Source organism: Theropithecus gelada, chromosome 14 (assembly GCF_003255815.1).
Source record: "Theropithecus gelada isolate Dixy chromosome 14, Tgel_1.0, whole genome shotgun sequence".
Lineage (NCBI taxonomy): Eukaryota > Metazoa > Chordata > Mammalia > Primates > Cercopithecidae > Theropithecus > Theropithecus gelada.
In genome coordinates, this window is record NC_037682.1 from 111933723 (window position 1) to 111952751 (window position 19029).

Consider the following 19029-nt stretch of genomic DNA (forward strand, 5'->3'; position numbering starts at 1 on the left):
ATCAGCCTCATCCTAAACTAGTCATTAAAGGTGAATGCGAAGTAGCTGTTAAGGCCGCTTGCTTCTTCACTGAGGTTCAGTGGGAGGGAGAGAAAGAAGTTTCACATCGTTCTGTCAAGAATAAGGAAATACTTTCATAGATGCCACCAGTGAACTTTGTTTCTACTTTCATTGGCTTTTTCGGAACCAATTGCTTACCCAAGAATGGAATTACTGTTAGGCCAAAAAGGCCCATTACTGTTGCTACAGATGGAGTTGGCTTGACCTGAGTCATCTGGACTCAGAGGAATAGTAGATAACTGAATAAAATTGGAGTTCTCTTAGAAGGAAGGCTGTGGTTTCTGGGGTAACTTATGTCCTCTATAGTTCTCAATAAAAATGTATGTAATGAGTGAATTCATGTAGTAAAAATGTATTGAATTGTCAGGGATATGCTCAGCACCATAATACTTAATTAGAATACAAAATCAAATAGAATGTGGTCCTTGCCTTCAAATAATTTAAAATCTAGTGAGAGAGTCAGACAAGTTAATGGAATATTAAAATTGCTTTCAAAATCAGCTGATTAATTAAAATAATTTAATTTAAAAGATGAAAAAGAGAAAAGGGGAAGCAACAGATGAGATAAAAAGCAAATAGCAAAATGACTGACTTAAATACATCAGTAATCACACTGAAGGTAAATGGTCCAGACACCCCAATTAAAATGTATAGACTATCAGATTAGATGAAACAGCAAAGCCCAAGTGTATGCTATAAGAAACACACCTTAAAATTAAAAATACACAATGTTTAAAAGTAAAAGGTTGGAAAAAGATGTGCCCTGCTAACCTACATTAAAGGAAAACTGGACCACATTAATATCAGATAAAGTAGATTTAAGATTATGGAATATCAATAGGGATAAAAAAGGTAATTTCGTACTGATAAAGGGTCACTTTAAAAAGAAGACATATCTAGGCATGTATACACCTAATAACAAAACTTCAAAATTCGTGTCACAAAAACTGACATAACTGAAAGGACAAATAGACAAATCTACAAACATTGTCAGTTATTTTAGTATCCGTTTTGCAGTAGTTAATCAAAGTAGATAAAATAAGCAAGGATATAGAATACTTAAACGATACTGTTGACCAGTTTGATTTAATTACACTTTTGGAACATTCCAGCCAACAACCAAATACTTCTTTTTTTTTTTTCATGTTTGCAAACAAATATGGGACATTTACCACGACAGACAAAATTCTGGGCTGTAAAGTAAATTTCAATAAATTAAAAGGATTCAAGTCATACAAAGTATGTGTCCTGGTCACCATGGAATTAAATTAGAAATCAATAAAAGATCTTTGGAAAGTCTCCAAACATTGGAAAATAAATAACACAATTCTTAGTCAAAGTAGAAATAAAAAAGGAAATGGCAAAGTATTTTGTATTGGATGCAAATGAAAACACGACATACCAGAATCTATTGGTTGCCATTAAAGCATTACATAAAAATTTATAGCATTAAACACCTGTTAGAAAAGAGAGAAGGTCTAAAAGCAATGACATCAACTTCTTTTTCTTTTCTTTTCTTGTTTTTTTGTTTTTTTTTTTTTTTTTTTTTTTTTGAGACAGGGTCTTACTCTGTTGCCCAGGCTCAAGTGCAGTGGTTTGATCACTACAGCCTCAACCTCCCGGGCTCAAGCCATCCCCACCTTATCCTCCCAAGTAGCTGGGACTACAGGTGTGCCCTGCTAATTTTTTTTAGTAGAGGTGGAGTCTCACTATGTTGCCCAGACTGGTCTCAAACTCCTGGGCTCAAGCAATCTTCCTGCCTCGGCCTCCCAAAGTACTGGGATTTTAGGCATGAGCCACCGCACCTGACCAACTTCATTTTAAGAAACTAGAAAAAGAAGAGCAAATTAAAACCAAAGCAAGCAGGAGAAAAAAAAAATAGAGATGAGAGCAGGAATCAATGAAGTAGAAAACAGGTAAACAGTAGCAAACATTAACCCCAAATCTAGTTCTTTTGAGAAAATTAATAAAATTATTAAACCTCTAGCCAGCTGATTGGGATGAAAGGAGAGAAGACAAACATTACTAATATCATAAATGAAAGAAGTGATATCATTACAGATTCTTCAGATATTAAAAAAATAAGGGAGACTGGGTGCGGTGGCTCACACCTGTAATCCCAGCACTTTGGGAAGCCAAGGTGGGCAGATCACTTGAGGCAAGGAGTTCAAGACCAGCCTGGCCAACATGGTGAAACACCATCTTTAGTAAAAACACAAACATTAGCTGGCATGGTGGCACGAGCCTGTAATCCCAGCTACTTGGGAGGCTGAGGCATAAGAATCGCTTGAATCCAGGAGGTGGAGGTTGCAGTGAGCTGAGATGGCGCCACTATACTCCAGCCTGGCCAACAGAGCAAGACTCTGTTTCAAAAAAAAAAAAATGATAAGGGAGCATTATGAATAGCTTTGTGGCAATAAATTTAACAATTTAGATGGAATATGTTGGTAATTTTATAAATTCCAACAATAATATATACAATATGTAAGTATATATTACATATACATAAAATATAAAAATATGTAAAATACATATGCACTCTGTGTGTATGTGTGTGTGTAATGACTGGGTAGGTTTTATGCCGGGGTACAAGATTGGTTCACCATACAAAAATCAGGCAATGTAAGTAAATGGATGGTAAATGGTGGTAACTAGGTTTCTCAACATCTGAAGGGAGCTAAGCAAGGGAGAAGACTGAAATGAACCCGATGGAATTAGATTAGAATTAGAGGTATCAGTATGAACTCATGCTGAGCTTAATATAGATACAGATATATGGATAGCTACAGAAACAATTATAGATATGTTGTATTAGCCTCTTCTCACACTACTAATAAAGACATATCTGAGACTGGGTAATTTATAAGGAAAGAGGTTTAATTGACTCACAGTTCCACATGACTTGGACAGCCTCACAATCATGGCAGAAGGCAAATGAAGAGCAAAGTCATGTCTTACATGGCAGCAGGCAAGGAAAGCTTGTGCAGGGGAACTCCCCTTTATAAAACCATCAGATCTCATGAGACATATTCAATATCTTAAGAACAGCACAGGAAAAGACCTCCCCTTCGTGATTCAGTTACCCCCCACCAGGTCCCTCCCACAATGTGGGAATTATGGGAGCTACAATTCAAGATGAGATTTGGGTGGGGACACAGCCAAACCACATCATATGTATGTGTGCCCCAGTTAGTATAACACATACATTTCCCTGCTCTCTCTGCTGAGAGGGCCTAGAAGTGGTGACATCTCAGCAGCAGTGAGCGCACCCAGCTCCTGGATCTTGGTTACTAAATATCACTCTCCAATAAAATAGCTCCTTGGAGAAATGGTTGTCTCTAAGGCTGCAATAGGGAAAATGCAAGTTGAACCTAGAGTGCCTTGTAGTGCCACAAACAAGAAAGTGCTCAAACAGAAGGGTGAGAGCATGTCACTGGCATAAACTGGAAGAATTTGAGCAAGATAATAAATAACATAGTATTGGATTAGAACTCAAAGTCTAAAATAAACATATATGAGCCCATACTGATATAAATGATTACATAAATACATGGATGAGAAAACACAAATCTTCCTTACAGAAAAATTGCAAATAGTATATGTAGATTCCTATTCCTCCAGGAGATGGAGCTTAATCCTCTCAGATGCTAGTGTGGATTGGGCTTCGTGACTTCTTCAAAGAAAAAAATATGGCAAGGGAAAAATAGTAACTTTACAGGGAGACGTCGAGCAAACACTCCCTTAACCAAATGACCACGGTTAGCATTACTAGTGATAAGTCATATTGGTGTCATATATCCTCTGATGGGTGATGAAAAGGGTGCTTCAACCCTGTGGTATTCCAAAAATAGACCCACATTTATATGGAGAACTGATTTTCAGAAGTGCAAAAGGCAATTCAGTTTCAACAAACGGTGCTGGAACAATCGGATTTCAATTGGATATCACACTCTATATAAAAATTACTACAAAATATATTGTAGACCTAAAAGTAAAATAGGAAGTCATTCAACTATTAGAAGAAAATGTAGGGGTAAATCTTTGTGATTTGGGGTTAGGCAAAGATTTCTTAGGTGTGATACCATAAGCATGGGCAGTGACCTAGTTTCCAAATAAAGTCACCCAGATATGGAAGTTAAGACTTCAGCATATCTTTGGAGAGAACACAATTCAACCCACAACAACTATAATGGTTTCCAATTAGGACTGCTTTCATGTTTAATACAGAGAAGCTGAGAATCTCTATATGCACTTAGTGCTTTTCACATACTACATAAGAAATGCGTCTTCCACATTTATGTTTACTCTTCAAATGTGTTGGTGTTGTCATTAATAAAACACAAATTCTCCTGAAAATATTATAAATTGTAGCTTTGGGCATTTATTCAGTTTGTGGATAGTACCATAACTGCTATTATGTATGTCCCTGGGTTTTGTTTGTTTGTTTTCTACTTTCAACAGAAATAAGGAGTCTCTCACCGATTTCTCGTGCCTCACTTTGTCACTTGGGCATTAAAATAATTTTACCCTGGCCCTTTGTCTTACAAGGTCTGTTGCCAAAACAGCTTCTTCAGCTTCTGCTGCTGTTTCCATAAAGATTTGACATGAGTTCTTGCAAGTGATCTAGGGGATGAGTGTGTCCTCTCTTTTCTGTTTACCTAGTACCCACAGAAACTCCTTTCATCTCTAGTCCAAACTCCCATCTGGATTCCTTACTATAAATGAATTCATCCCAAGGAAGAAATCAAGGGGGAGTGTAGAACTTGGGTTACAAGGATATTTGTTACAACATTCTTTATTATGCTGAAAAATTAGACCCAGCCTAAATATTTACAAAAGGGAACTTGTTAATTAAGTAACCATATCACAGGATACTTTGCAGCTATCAAGAATTATTTAGAACTATATTTTTAAAATATTTATCTGATTTGGAAGTCCAATATATAAAATAAATAAAAAACAAAGCAGCTCTGATGTGTGGGGAGTCTGGAGCCCCATCTATACACTCCCGCTCTGGGAGAGACCTCTTCTAAACCTCTAGAATTTTATGGAGCACAGTTTGAAACCAGCACTGTAGTGAAATATTTAATATTGTAAACATATGTTGATGTTTTATTAAGTTAAAGTTATCAATATGTCCAGTATGCTTTAATTTTTATGAAAAGAAATTTTAAACATTGTATACAGAAATCTATCTCTATATTGGGAAAAGATGGGAATATATGCATAAAAATGCTGGGTGTTGGGATTATGGGTGATTTTTGTTTCCTATTTTGTCTTTAGTTTTTAAAAGTTTATACATGTACTTCTTTGGACATAAAGGAAGTGAGACATTTCTTCATATTGAAGAGGCAGAGAGAACCATTGCTTTATAGGAAACTACACTTTGGAAAGATGGCAGTCTCATTACTCAGTCCCCTGAGAGAGGAATTATCTTGAAAATGTAATAAAAATATTAGTAACAGATTTACTAGTGTCAGTGGTCTTGTGTGTTAAGTATATTAGGATAAGCCACATTTGTAACAGCTAAGGGAGAAAACATAACTTAATGTCAGTGTTACACAGTGAACTTTGTAGAGCAGTGATTCTCAATTCTGAAATGTTGTAAGAGGAATGTCAGAATTCCTAAAACACTCATCCTCCAACCTTTCAAATTCCGTGCTGTGGTGAGCCATCGTTACTGATAAGATTATATCCCACTTGTGATTTCTTTGTTTTGGGTCAAGAAAAGCTTTTGTAAAAGCAAGTGTAAAATGGCATGCATATCATTCATTTCCTCATTAAATCAGAGGTCCTTTTATCTATGGTGGTTTGAAAGTCTGGGGTATTCAGATTTGACAGCAGAAAGTGTGTTTTTTTGGTGATAAAATAAGTGGATTGCTAATTCTGATTGAGGAATTGTTAATGTTTGACACCAGAACCAGAGCACTTGTGAAAAGAAATCTCTTTAGTACAAAACCAAAAATTTAATTACAGCATTTGTTTTAACTATAGCCAATAAAAGTATTTTTAGTGAAAAAGAATTTCCTCAGAAGAAAATGCTTTCTATGAATGCAGAAGGTGTTATATAGAAGATTTCATTGTAATAATATTGGTTATGATCAGTTTTTTAAGTTTTATCTTTACCTGTATTTTATATTCACATAGCCTCTAAATTTTACATATTATCCATAATACATTTCTTATACAATTAAAAAAATTCTAAGTAGAAAACACGAAATATGTTCAACCTTTATTCCATTAGAGTTCTACTTGGAAAGTGTTAATATATAAGGTTTTTATTTCTCCATAAGAAGTAGACCTATATAGTCAGGCACAGTGACTCATGCCTGTAATCCCAGTGCTTTGGGAGGCCGAGGCTTGAGGATTGTTTGAGGCCAGGAGTTTGAGACTAACCTGGGCAACACAGCAAGACCTGGTCTCTACAAAAAAATTCTTTAAAAAATTAGCTGGGTGTGGTGGCATGCACCTGTGGTCCTATCTACTTAGGAGGCTAAGGTGGGAGGATTCCCTTCAGCCCAGGAGTTTGAGGTTACAGTGATCTATGATTGTGCCACTGCACTCCAGCCTGAGTGAGAGAGTGAGACATTGTCTCCAAAAAAAAAAAAAAAAAAAAGAAAGAGAAACAGATCTATGTCAAGTTAATTCAAGGAGATTGTACACATTTTTAGAGCACATGAGAACTAAGTTTATACTTTTCTGATTTCCTGGGTTTCCTTGATGATTTTTTGGTAAATCCTTGTCTGTTTAGCTTTGTGGCATATGTATGTCTGTGATTGGGCTTCTTTGTACTCAACTAATGAATGCATACCAACTGTAACACCTGAAGGCAGGATCATGAGTAAATACTCTGTGATTTGGGGTTAGTATAGTTTTGGTTGTTTTTCCTTCTCCTGAGATTTCAGAAATAAAAGATTCCTATTCCTGTGACTTTTTTGGCACACAGTGAGAAATCTTTAATACATAAGATAAGTCATAATTAACTTGTCAAATCACTCTTTCTTGCTGCAGAATGATATTTTTATGAATGCCTTAGGTTTTTTCAATTGAAAAATGCAACCAAACTGCAAATATACTATGATTTAAAGTGGTAATGTCAATTTAAATTTTGAGTAGTACTCTTTTTTTAAATCATAGAGTGCTCTATGTTTATTCAAAAAAGTGAAATATTATTAGACAGTATTTTATATATTAATTTTACATTTGAATAAAATTCTCAAGCTCAGACTGAAAAGTAAATGCTGTATGTTGGAGCTTGTCTCAACGACACTTAAAAGCTAAGACTTTCTACTTTTTCAGAAGTACATTTATATCTTTTGGCAAATGTGTAGAAAGCAGCCTGTCCTAACAAATTTTGTTCACCTATTCTCACTTCAGTTTATAGATTTTTAAACATTTAATCATAATATATTTTATATAAAATATTTATGGGAAAAATGCCCACCCTTGATTAAGAGGACTTTTTTTCTACTCTTATTTTTATTATTTTTACCAGTATATTCTGAAGTAGAGAAATGTGAAATGAGGTTAAGATTTAAATTTCTAGCAAACAGAATCATGCATTGCCCCATTTTATAAGTCATGAGATCATTTTGTAGAGTCCAGTTTATTGTTTACCTTTGTTAAATGACATTAATATCTCTTCCATAAGCATGGATTTGATAGTTTGGATGGTGTTTAGTGAGGTGAGGATACTTGTTTAAGTATTTTGAGGATCTCCTCCGTTTCTGGCAGTTCTTTCTACTTGGTTTTCTGAAGTGAATATAGTCTTAAAAGAAAGTATAAGGTACTAGTAGTCAGATATTCATGATCACAAATGAAAGTGGTGGAGAAAGCTTTTAAGAAATATTCACAAAGGTGATAATTTTCCAGATTGTCAATGAGGAAATGAAAGTCTCTAATAAGCTGTTATATTAATTGTGAGCTACATTTCTCAGTCAGCAGCAGCTAATAGTCGATCTATAATAGCTCCAGCAGAGGGAATGAAAGTAATTTAGAAAAAAATTTACTATTTGATTTGTCAAAGTGTGTCCAGGAAGTAAGAGAGCCTAACTAAGGGGCTGTTGTGCATTTAAGCTCTTTGGTAAAAGTGGTGATATACTAAGCTATGTTTAAGAAGGTAATTTGAGATTTTATATTACATGCTAGTGAATCATTTTTGGATTTTGCACCAGAACTGAGCTCTTTGGTCCCTGCCTGTCTGTGGTTTGTGTTGCAAGGTCCAGAGGCTTAAAACAAAGAACACCATGGGAAATTCTCCATGAGTCATTCTGTCAGCTGTAGCTTCTGTTTTAGAGTCCTTTGGATATAACTAGTATTTTAATGCCAGCTCTCCTAGCCACTTTTCATGCTTTGGTTCTATATGCTAATAAAAAATATGTCAGTATGGCTATTGTACTGTAGATAATGTTCAGACTTCCCCCCGCCCCTCGCAATTCCACAATTTTTAGTTCTTTTATTTTATTTTATTTATTTTTTTTTTTGAGACGGAGTCTCGCGCTGTGTCACCCAGGCTGGAGTGCAGTGGCGCGATCTCGGCTCACTGCAAGCTCCGCCTCCCAGGTTCACGCCATTCTCCTGCCTCAGCCTCCGAGTAGCTGGGACTACAGGCGCCCGCCACCACGCCCGGCTAGTTTTTTGTATTTTTAGTAGAGACGGGGTTTCACCATGTTAGCCAGGATGGTCTCGATCTCCTGACCTCGTGATCCACCCGCCTCGGCCTCCCAAAGTGCTGGGATTACAGGCTTGAGCCACCGCGCCCGGCCAATTTTTAGTTCTTTTAATGGCTCTAAGCTAGACCAGTTATAAATTGTAAGTGGTGAAAGGGTTTATGACTGTTTATTTTGTTGTTGCTGCGAGGTAAGCGGGTGGTCATTTAATACTTTTGGTTCTGTGAATCTTACTATCCAGAGAACTAAAGATTGAATTGGCAGTTCAGCTGGAGTCAGCACTATGCTAAATCCCTGTACTTAAGAGCTCTTATGTATTGCAGACAAATGTCCTCTTAGCTATTTTGTTATTTTGTGAAAAATAATAATAATAGAGCAAGGCAGTTCAGATTCATATTAGTTTCAAATTTTAAGCACTATGTTTTAAGCCGTTCTAATTGTTTTATAGAAACAGGTAAATTAAAAACTTGATTTAAATCCAGCCCACAGGATGCCTTAATCACCTTTGTTATTTTAAAGGAGATGAGGAAATAATGGACTTTTTTTGCTAGTAAGTGGCAGGTATGGGCAACACAATTTCACTACGTTTGAAAACACTTTCCCTACTTTTCAGGAAAATTTAAAGTGCAGATTGCAACCTGATCTTTTTCTTACAGTGTAGCGTCTGAGAAGTTTAAGTTTTGGCATGAATTTTCTGTGATACAACTTGGTAAATTAAATCTGTGGTTTCATCACTGGCTTTGAATTGTACATTTCTATGCATTTTACTTAGCTAAAAACTTATTTGAATATTTAGTCTTTAAATTTATTTTTTCTTTTCTACTTAATTTGAATACATATCACTAACATTCAGATTTTATTTTTGTTCTTCTTAATAGTAAATACATAAGTGGTTACTGCTTGCTAGGCAGTGCTTCTCATTTTCTAATTTAATCCCAAAACAAATTTGTGAGGTATAGGTAGAGGTATTAGTAATTATGTTTTAGAGGAGATGCTTAAAGAGGTTAAGCAACTTGTTCAAGTTCAAACACCTGTTAAATTGTGAAACTAGAATATTAACCCAGTTACGTTTGTTTCTGAGGAGTCTGTTGCCCCCCAGGGCCTTGAAATTTTAGGGAATTTTCATTTATAACAATCAATAATACTATTCCCATCCCACCCTGTCCATTTCTGATTTGCAATATTATAGTTTCTGCACTGATATTTACATCATCTTATGATGGTTGAGCTTTAAAATTACCTTAATTGTTGTCTAATTTGCAGAGTTCTTTGTCTAGTAACTCTTCTCACTGGAGTGGGTTCCAATAAAATGGTGCTGTATTTCACTCATTTCAAGTTACTGTATTTTTTCTCCTCATTTTAACATCACTAAAATCAGAGTGTATCTACTAATGGAATTCTTGATAATTCTAAATTTAATAGGTAACATTGTTTGACTGCTGATAAAATCTTAACCACTATCCAATGTAAGAAAAATTTGTTTAACCATCTCCCCTTCATTTCAACCATTCCTTATTAAGAAGAACCAACTAGAGTCTCAAATGCTCCTTTATAACTAAACCCAGGGAAGACATATCTAATACCCTAGAGGAGAGAGAAAAGGGTATGAATTCAGGTTTGAGTGTGATATCAGCATTTCTTCTTATATGGTTTCAGAACACTTCTCACTCATGTATTGTTGGAAGGCTCTTTATGCACTGAAATCAATAAAAGAAAAAAGATTTCTAGTAGGCTATTTATTATAAGCAAATACATGACAACATAAAACTTTCTGGTCCTTCGCAATTTTTTAAGTCCAGAAGAAATTCTTTTTAACAATATTAAAGGACTATTCCAGTTATAAAATTGGGTGTTTGTGTATGCTCGTTAGAATAATTAAACTTGGTTAAGATGTAAGTCCTACTCTAGTATACATTATTTATTGGGTAAGGGTTATTTAACTACCAAATCACATTTCCCTCTACACTGTAATAACACATTGGGAAGGACCACCTAGGGCTTTAAAATTAGAACTCAGAATTTAACAAGGAGAAGGCATTCTGAATTGAGAGAATAAATGTATTCTGAACATTTAAGGCCTTTGGTTAAGATTTCTAAAATGTAGCTGTGCTTAATATACAAAATCAAAAGCAAAGGCAGGCCAGGGGCGGTGGCTCACACCTGTAATCCCAGCGCTTTGGGAGGCCGAGGCAGGCGGATCACTTGAGGTCAGGAGTTCGAGACCAGCCTGGCCAACATGGCGAAACCCCATCTCTACTAAAAATACAAAAATTAGCCAGGCGTGGTGGTGCGCAGCTGTAACCCCAGCTACTTGGGAGACTGAGGCAGGAGAATTGTTTGAACCCAGGAGGCGGAGGTTGCAGTGAGCTGAGATCTTACCACTGTACTCCAGCCTGGGTGACAAAGCGAGAGTTCGTTGAAAAAAGAAAAGAGGAGAGGAGGGGAGGGGAGGGGGCAGCTAGCCACCATATCCCAGTGACTCAGAGACTCAAATTCCTGATAATTCTTTGCTTTATTAATCATAGTTCTTCATTTTGGAATTTGACTTTTTCTGCTATCGATTAGTAGAAAAATATATACACACACACATACAAGTAAACACAGTATATTCATTGTTGACCAAATGTCCAAGTTATCAATACGATATTTTCAAAAACCAGGCACAGTTTCATTAGGCACCTGTAACATTATGTCATAATCACATACAGCTGTTCTACATAAATATCTAACCAAAAGATACTGTCATGATTTCATGATTAGACTACACAGTGGACAGGGACTTAAAAATACAGGAGTTTTGTTCACCAGAATTTATTTCACTGGACTAATGGTTGAACTGATTTGTTGTTTAGAACCTGGCCCCTTTTTAGCTTTCAGACCTGTCTTTCTGTAGCAGTTATAGTATTGATTATCTACTCTTCCTTCCCTTCTGGGACAGCCCTTTCTCTTTTCTAACTCATCTTCTTAATCTCCTTTATTGGCTCCTACCTCCATTGTCAATCATGCAGATGCTAGTTTCTCCCCCAGATTTGAGCCTCGGCATTTTTTCAGATTTCCTTGTTGTTTTAAATTTCAGTGACCATCAGTAGGTTGAGGACTCAAATCTGCAACGTTAGCCCCAAGCTTTCTTTGAGGTTCTAGCTTTCTATTTCCAGCTCTCTGATTACATCTGTCTCAATATTCAGCATATGGTAGGGATTTTGCAAAACTATAGGATTAGCTTGGTGATTTTCCTAGCTGAAGCAGAGAGAACTAATGAAATAGCCAAGAAGGTTCTTGACATTGTTACTTATGCATATAAGCATATATGTACACACATATGTACATATGTATTTATTTGCTTTAGCAGATACTTTAAAGTAGAATTCAATGATTAGAGAAAAAATTATGATTTTAATATTATTTGAGAAGTTCTTAATCTATACTTTATTGAATGTAGTAAGTTGATTATGATAAGCAAGTTGGACTGTGGGTGTAGTCCTTGTTCATTTTCTCATTCCATTTCTGTCCTCTTTTTTCCTCTCCTTTTTCATTACCTTGTAAGAGAAAATAGCTCAGGAAACTGGTTTACAATCAGTAGTCTGGGAACTTCCGGGATTCTTGACCAGCATCCCCCTGGATGTTGCATTCCCTGACGCAAGCAGCATTGTTTTAGGGTAGGAGTTTTTATAATGGCTGTGAGGTCGAGCGGCTAAGGTTGATAAACGACAATTGTTATCCTTTGCAGAAACTCAGTTGGAATCCTTTTCTGTCAACTTGTATGTTCATCTGTAAATTAAGAAACATGTTCCCATTCCCTCCCTCTCCCACCTCAACAGTTATGGACAGACTGCTTAGGAACTCCTATTTCTGAAGATTTCGTGGTCTTCTGTAAAGTCAGTTTGTTCTCTAGGGCAGTGTCATCTTGTCCCAGAACCCCCTTTACTTATTATCACTAGTTCTTTGTGAGTTAACATGCTATCACTGATTAGGAAAGGTCTTAGATTCTTTGTCTTTTTCTATGGATCAGTTTTGGTTTAAATAGGTGTCGAAGGGAATTGTAAGTCAGCTTGTATTTTAGAGGTTTTGTTTCTACCTCCATGCCAAATGAACTGTAGTCATTGAAGTATCATTGTATTATGTTTATTTCTTACTGTCTTTACTAACAGGCATTAAAACCCTAGTTTTACTGATGTTCTTAATAAAGTACTGTTCCTATTACTAAATAATCTTTACATAAAATGCCATAGGTTGAAATAATTTAAAATATAGAAATGTAAACGTGGGATGATATTTGAGAAGACTTAGATTAGCATTTATATATAGCATCAAACGCTTCCAGCAGTATTCATTTAAATACTGCTTCCATCAATACTGCTTCCAGCAGTATTCATTTAAAAGAGAGACAACCAGGCCGGGCGCGGTGGCTCAAGCCTGTAATCCCAGCACTTTGGGAGGCCGAGGCGGGCGGATCACGAGGTCAGGAGATCGAGACCATCCTGGCTAACATGGTGAAACCCCGTCTCTACTAAAAATACAAAAAACTAGCCGGGCGTGGTGGCGGGCGCCTGTAGTCCCAGCTACTCGGAGGCTGAGGCAGGAGAATGGCCTGAACCTGGGAGGCGGAGCTTGCAGTGAGCCGAGATCGCGCCACTGCACTCCAGCCTGGGTGACACAGCGCGAGACTCCGTCTCAAAAAAAAAAAAAAAAAAAAAAAAAAAGAGACAACCAGGAGGAAAAGCTGTAGTTCTTTCAGCTTATAGGACCCCCCCCAGAAAAACAAAACAGGAAAGTACCTTTTGTTTTCTACTTTTGGAAGGTATTTTTTCTAACTGATCGTACTTTAATGTTAATTTTTTTCTAGATATCTGTAATTAAATCTAAACCTAATAATTGAGGACCATGATGACATAGATCAATAGTGCAGTAATCAACACCCAGATATTTTGGGAAGTAGTGTGAAGTGATGGGAAGGAAGGAACTTTCCCTTCTAGGAAAACAGTGAGAATAATATTTTAATGACAAAATATTTATTTTTGTCTTGATCTTTAAAAATCTATAAAATGGAAAGAATATCTCTTCATAGAGATTTCTTTTTTCAAGATTAAATGAGATAATACATGTGAAAATAATTCATAGCGTTCAGTAAGCCCTTTATAAATTTAGCAATTGCTGTTATTATTGGGATTTTTAAAAAGAAAAGCTATATTCTAGGACAACTGGTAGTAAATTCACTGGCCGTTTAAGATTTAACAAAGTAGTTAAGATACTTAAACATGGTGTTCAACTTCTTATTCCTTCAGTTTATTGATTCTTGCTATTGGAAAGTTACCATAAGATTTAAATCTCTTATTCTGGTTCAGTAGGATGAATAAATTTAGTAACAAAATCTTATAAGTAAAATAACTCCATCTATCCTTATTTTTTCTTTGTTTCAGGTTTCCCCTCAAAAAACCTATAAGGTAAGTTTGCTCAATTGCACTTCATACTCAAGTTTAGGTTATATTTTAATTATAAACATGCCTTTGAAATTATGGTGGATTTTTGTGGTTTTTGAGAATGTGTATTCAAGTAATTCAAAATTTCAAAATGTTTTACAAACTTAAAATATAAAAGATGTTACTTTTTCTGGAAGACAGCATTGTTTTGATAATACTTCTAATATAAGCATTTAAAAAATTTGTTCAAAATGATATTTAAGGTCACTCTGAAGAGACTTAATTTTAAAATCTATTTGTGACTGTTTTGAATTATGAGTAGCTTGGGAGGTGAAAATGGAATGCTAGTTTTTGATGTATTTTATCACTTGTGTAACTATAATTGCCTTTAGTTAATGAACTTTGGCACTAGTTTAGTCTTAATTACTTTATTTTTTTATCGTATTTTATTTTGTTTGAGACTTGTTCTCGCTCCATGGCCCAGGCTGGAGTGCAGTGGCGCAATTTCGGCTCACTGCAAGCTCCGCCTCTCGGGTTCACGCCGTTCTCCTGCCTCAGCCTCCCGAGTGGATGGGACCACAGCCGCCCGCCACCACGCCCGGCTAATTTTTTTGTATTTTTAGTAAAGACGGGGTTTCACTGTGTTAGCCAGGTTGGTCTTGATCTCCTGACCTCGTGATCTGCCCTCCTTGGCCTCCCAAAGTGCTGAGATTACAGGCGTGAGCCACCGCGCCTGGCCTAGTCTTAATTACTTTAAGACAGTGAAGAAAAAATTCCAAAATGTTCAAATATATCTATGCCTGTATCCATGTCTATATATTTATTCATTTCCAGGTATTAAATGCCTCTTCCTCAGTGTTTTTGCTTTCAGCATTTCTTCTGTTATCTTAATTATCATAAATATAAAATGTAGGTAGTATGTCATTCCTAATTTTTATATTTTATCATTTTTAGTGTCAGCATAGTCCAGGATCCAATGCTAACTTTGGCATTTCAGTGAATATGTGTATGTGTACATGTGTGTTATTGTTATAGTCTTGTCACCCAATCATTATCTGATCAGTGTAATTGGCTAAGCCATAGAAAAAATAATAATAATAATGTAATTTATGCTTAAAGTGGTTGGCTAAGACTTCTGTGGCTAGAACTACCTAGGCAGGCTTAAAATGAGGCTTGCCTAAGGCTTGCTTTTTAAATTTTAAACCATTCTCATGCATGCTGTATTTATGCAGTGATTTTGAACTTGACATTTCATATGTAGAGTTGGAGAATGTGTTTAATTCCTTTTAGGCACTGTGTCTTTTTTTTTGTCTGTTAAATGGAAATGATAGTATTGACCTGTGAAAACCATACAAAAAAAATGTAAGCAGTTACTTCTAAGAATAAAAGAGACTTTAATGCTGAATACTATTTTTAATTATCTTAAGCACTTTTTGTAATCGAGTAAATAGACTGTATATCACCAAAACTTACTGAAAAATGTAATTAGAGAGGCTTATGGTGCTGTGTAAAGTAAACTGATTTCCTGGTTTCTCTTGTAAGATCCACTTTTGGAATTTTAAATTTTTTATTCTAATGATTTTCTTGCACTAAGCATTTGATTACTTTGCTTTAATTTAGGCATGGAAGTATTTTGAACCGAGAGTCACCAACAGATAAGAAGCAGAAAGTTGAGCGCATTGCATCACATGATTTTGACCCCACAGGTAAAACACTATTCATTCTTTCAAAGAATATTGAGAGTAGTGAAGTTCAGAATAATAGAGCTTAAGCTCCCCGAAACACTCAGAAATAGTTGTTTGATCTGTTTTAGGACTCTCACATTCCTCCAATTATATCATAATAACGCCTTTGCATTTAGCAGGAATGCAAGCATTTTTAACTTCCAACACTGTACATTCCACTACAGAAGTATCATTGTAGAGTATATTATATCTTTAAATAGTGATAGTAATAGAAATGATTATATAATAATTGGAGATTTGGTCAGATCAAGGACTCAGTATTAAGTTGAATCTTGGTATAAGCAGTAGTATGTCATAAAACCAAGGCTCTAGCAACTCTACACTTCTGTAGTCATCTAAAAATTCAGTTGTGATTATGGTGAATTGGAGTTTTAGATAAATCAGTTTCACAAATTAATGATTGTCTCATTTTAGAGTAAACAAATGAATAGAAATTCCTTTCTCTTCAGTTAAAGAGTATTCTGAACTTAAAGAACTGTCTTTCAACCTAAGCAATGTTGTCTTTCTTAGGGTTGTCACGTTAACAGACTTTCAGATTGATCTCCTTATATAACATACAGGCTTTTTCCTTTTACTTTCTCCTTGTAAACTTACTCAGTATTTGATTCATAGAAAGTTCTTGGTAATCTTGCTTTTGTCATTTGAAACTGACATATATTTTTTGTGCACATACGATTTTATTCAGTTGCATGTCCCTTTGATAAGAGACGAAGTAAATCCCGCAATCTCAGATACATAAAAATAATGTTTCTATTTTTAGGTATTTTTACTTAGAAATATAATTTTAAATATAGAGAATAGTATGTTTTATGTATCTAAGACATTTCTTACTTTATTAGTATAAACTCCTTTATTTTGAAAAAATATTATAAGTATTATCTAGGAAGCACATAGCTAATCATTTTCTGCATTTCGGGGAGTAGGTAAAATGAAATTCCAGTCATCAATTTAGGAGGCTTTGGTGGTGGGAATATGTATTATGTCACTTACGGATCTCCATGAAGAGAGAATTTTCCATTCTGATGCCTAATTTTGTAGTCATGGGGCTCAGAGGCTTTCATTTACATGATTAGGTATTGTCTTGCCAATAAGGTCAAAAATTTCTGCCCTATGTTCACAAAAATATAATCTTGTTAGGTTTATTTTGTATCTGTCTGTGCTGTGCCCATCTCCAAAGACAGATTTAAGCAAAGATGTATGCAGTGCTTCATAATGAGATCATTATAGCTTTTAGTGCTTTTGTCATCTCTACAATTATCAGGTGATATATTTTGTATACTATTCATGTGTTGTTTTGTTTGAACATATTTTTATTGCACTGTCTTTTCTTCGATAAATCTTTAAAATATGTCATTACCTGTACTGTTTGTGACTATTCTAAGTGCTGTCATCTGTTATATTCATACTTTGTGTTTGCACGATTTAACTTGATCATGATTCATTCTTTTTTCCCCATGAATTTTTCCCCTTACATTGGTCTCCATATTTTCTATATCTCTCTCCTTTTCTCCCGCTCTTGTGCAGATAGCTCCTCCAAGAAGACAAAGTCTAGTTCAGAGGAGAGTAGATCCGAGATATATGGTAAGCTAATGTAGCTAATTCAGACTTGCCCTTTGGAGCTTGCTTCATGGTGTTCCTTTTCTGTTCTTTTTTTTCTTTCTTTCTTTTTTAAAAATAACTGCAGCCTTTCTTGTGTCTGCTGTGCATGGCATGATCTACTGCAGGGAAAGGGAGCCTGGGGTTTTTAACGTGGCTGTGATGTGGAAGCTTAAGGTTGCTAGAAACTAACATTGTAGATTAAGAGTAGGCCACATTGCCCATCTTCTCCCATCTTGTTTATGGTAGGAAGGTGATTATCTCTAATATGTTTGGGTCAGGTTCCTCCAAATAACACGAATGGGCTTTGAATTCTTGTCATCTTCTTCCCACGTCTCATTTGCAGAGTTTGGATTATGAAGAATTTGAGGAATTAAGTCTTTTCCTCTAAGTATAATACTGGCGTAATTTAGATGTATTAGCAGTTCTTTGGAATTTTTATTTCATTTTTTGTTTGTTTAGTTTTAATTGCCTCGTCATGTGGAAAAGTCATTCTTGTATAATTTATCCACGATGGCAAAAATACGTAAGTATTTTATTTTCATAGCTTGAAGAATTTATGCCTTTGAGAAATTTCTCTGAAGCTTAATCGGAATGGGAAATTTTCAAAATGGTACCTTTTAAAAATAATCTTAACGAAGAGCAAGTTTAACCTGAGTGGTCAACTTTTGCAGCAGATGATTGAAATGCTAATATTTATAGACTGTGTCCTGTCTTCCAAAGATACAATAAACCATATTTGTGAAGTTCATACCTATTTTTCCTTTTCCTTTGCAGTTTTACCTGCCCTCTTTCCTTCTTTTGGGATCTGATTAGAGTTTTGTTTTGGGGTTTTTTGGTTTTTTGTTTTTTGAGAAAAGTGAATAGGAGAGGAATTACCTGGAGCTAAGACTTTAAAAATAATTCTGAAAGACTGATAAATTATTTCTTTTTTTAGGAAGATTCCAAATTTGGCCTCAAAGGGAAGTCAGGTCATCTTTAATAGAGCCACAAGTCTATAGAGTAGAAGCTCCCCCAGGTGCAGATGTTTCCTAGCTTGATATATAGGAGAGGAAAAAAATACAGGAATTGCCCTCCCCCTTTTAAGACATTTGACAGTTCACATCTGCTGGCACTTGAGTCCATAATAACAGATACTTTTTAGTATTATGAAAGCTCAGTATTTGGTTCTAAACCAGTTAATGCTGCTATGTTAAGACATATAGACATGGTTCTTTACTTGGGTTTTTGTGACCAGTGTTTTTTCTGTGTATAGCTTTTACAGTAGTTCAGCAGTAAATGTATACTATGCCTTGCGGCACATCAAGTTTATGCTTTTTCTTCCTTCCAGAGTATTTTGGCTACTGATAAGTAAGAAATACCTAATTCCTCGAGACTCTATCTTTCTTTTCTGTATAAAGAGCTTTCTACAGTTTATCCTCTCCTTAGGAACATGAACTTTATCTTTATAGCTCTGTTCTTTTTCAGTAGCCTTTGCAGTGTTCTATTTCATCTTCCTCTCCATTTTCCTATATCTGCGATGTGTATTTAGAAGTTTGTTGT

At 35.5% G+C, this 19029-nt stretch overlaps 1 protein-coding gene across 3 annotated transcripts in view; it reads left to right on the forward strand.

Annotated features, from left to right (window-relative positions):
* The window catches only part of ARHGEF12 (Rho guanine nucleotide exchange factor 12), a 148826-nt gene that overhangs the window by 55464 nt on the left and 74333 nt on the right, over nt 1–19029 (forward strand). For 2 of the 3 annotated variants that reach the window (XM_025356037.1, XM_025356039.1), the window contains exons 2-4: nt 14147–14170; nt 15767–15852; nt 17416–17472. In XM_025356037.1, coding sequence (XP_025211822.1) covers nt 14147–14170; nt 15767–15852; nt 17416–17472 — 167 coding nt within the window. The remainder of the gene's footprint in view (nt 1–14146; nt 14171–15766; nt 15853–17415; nt 17473–19029) is intronic. The other variant, XM_025356038.1, reaches the window with a different exon arrangement.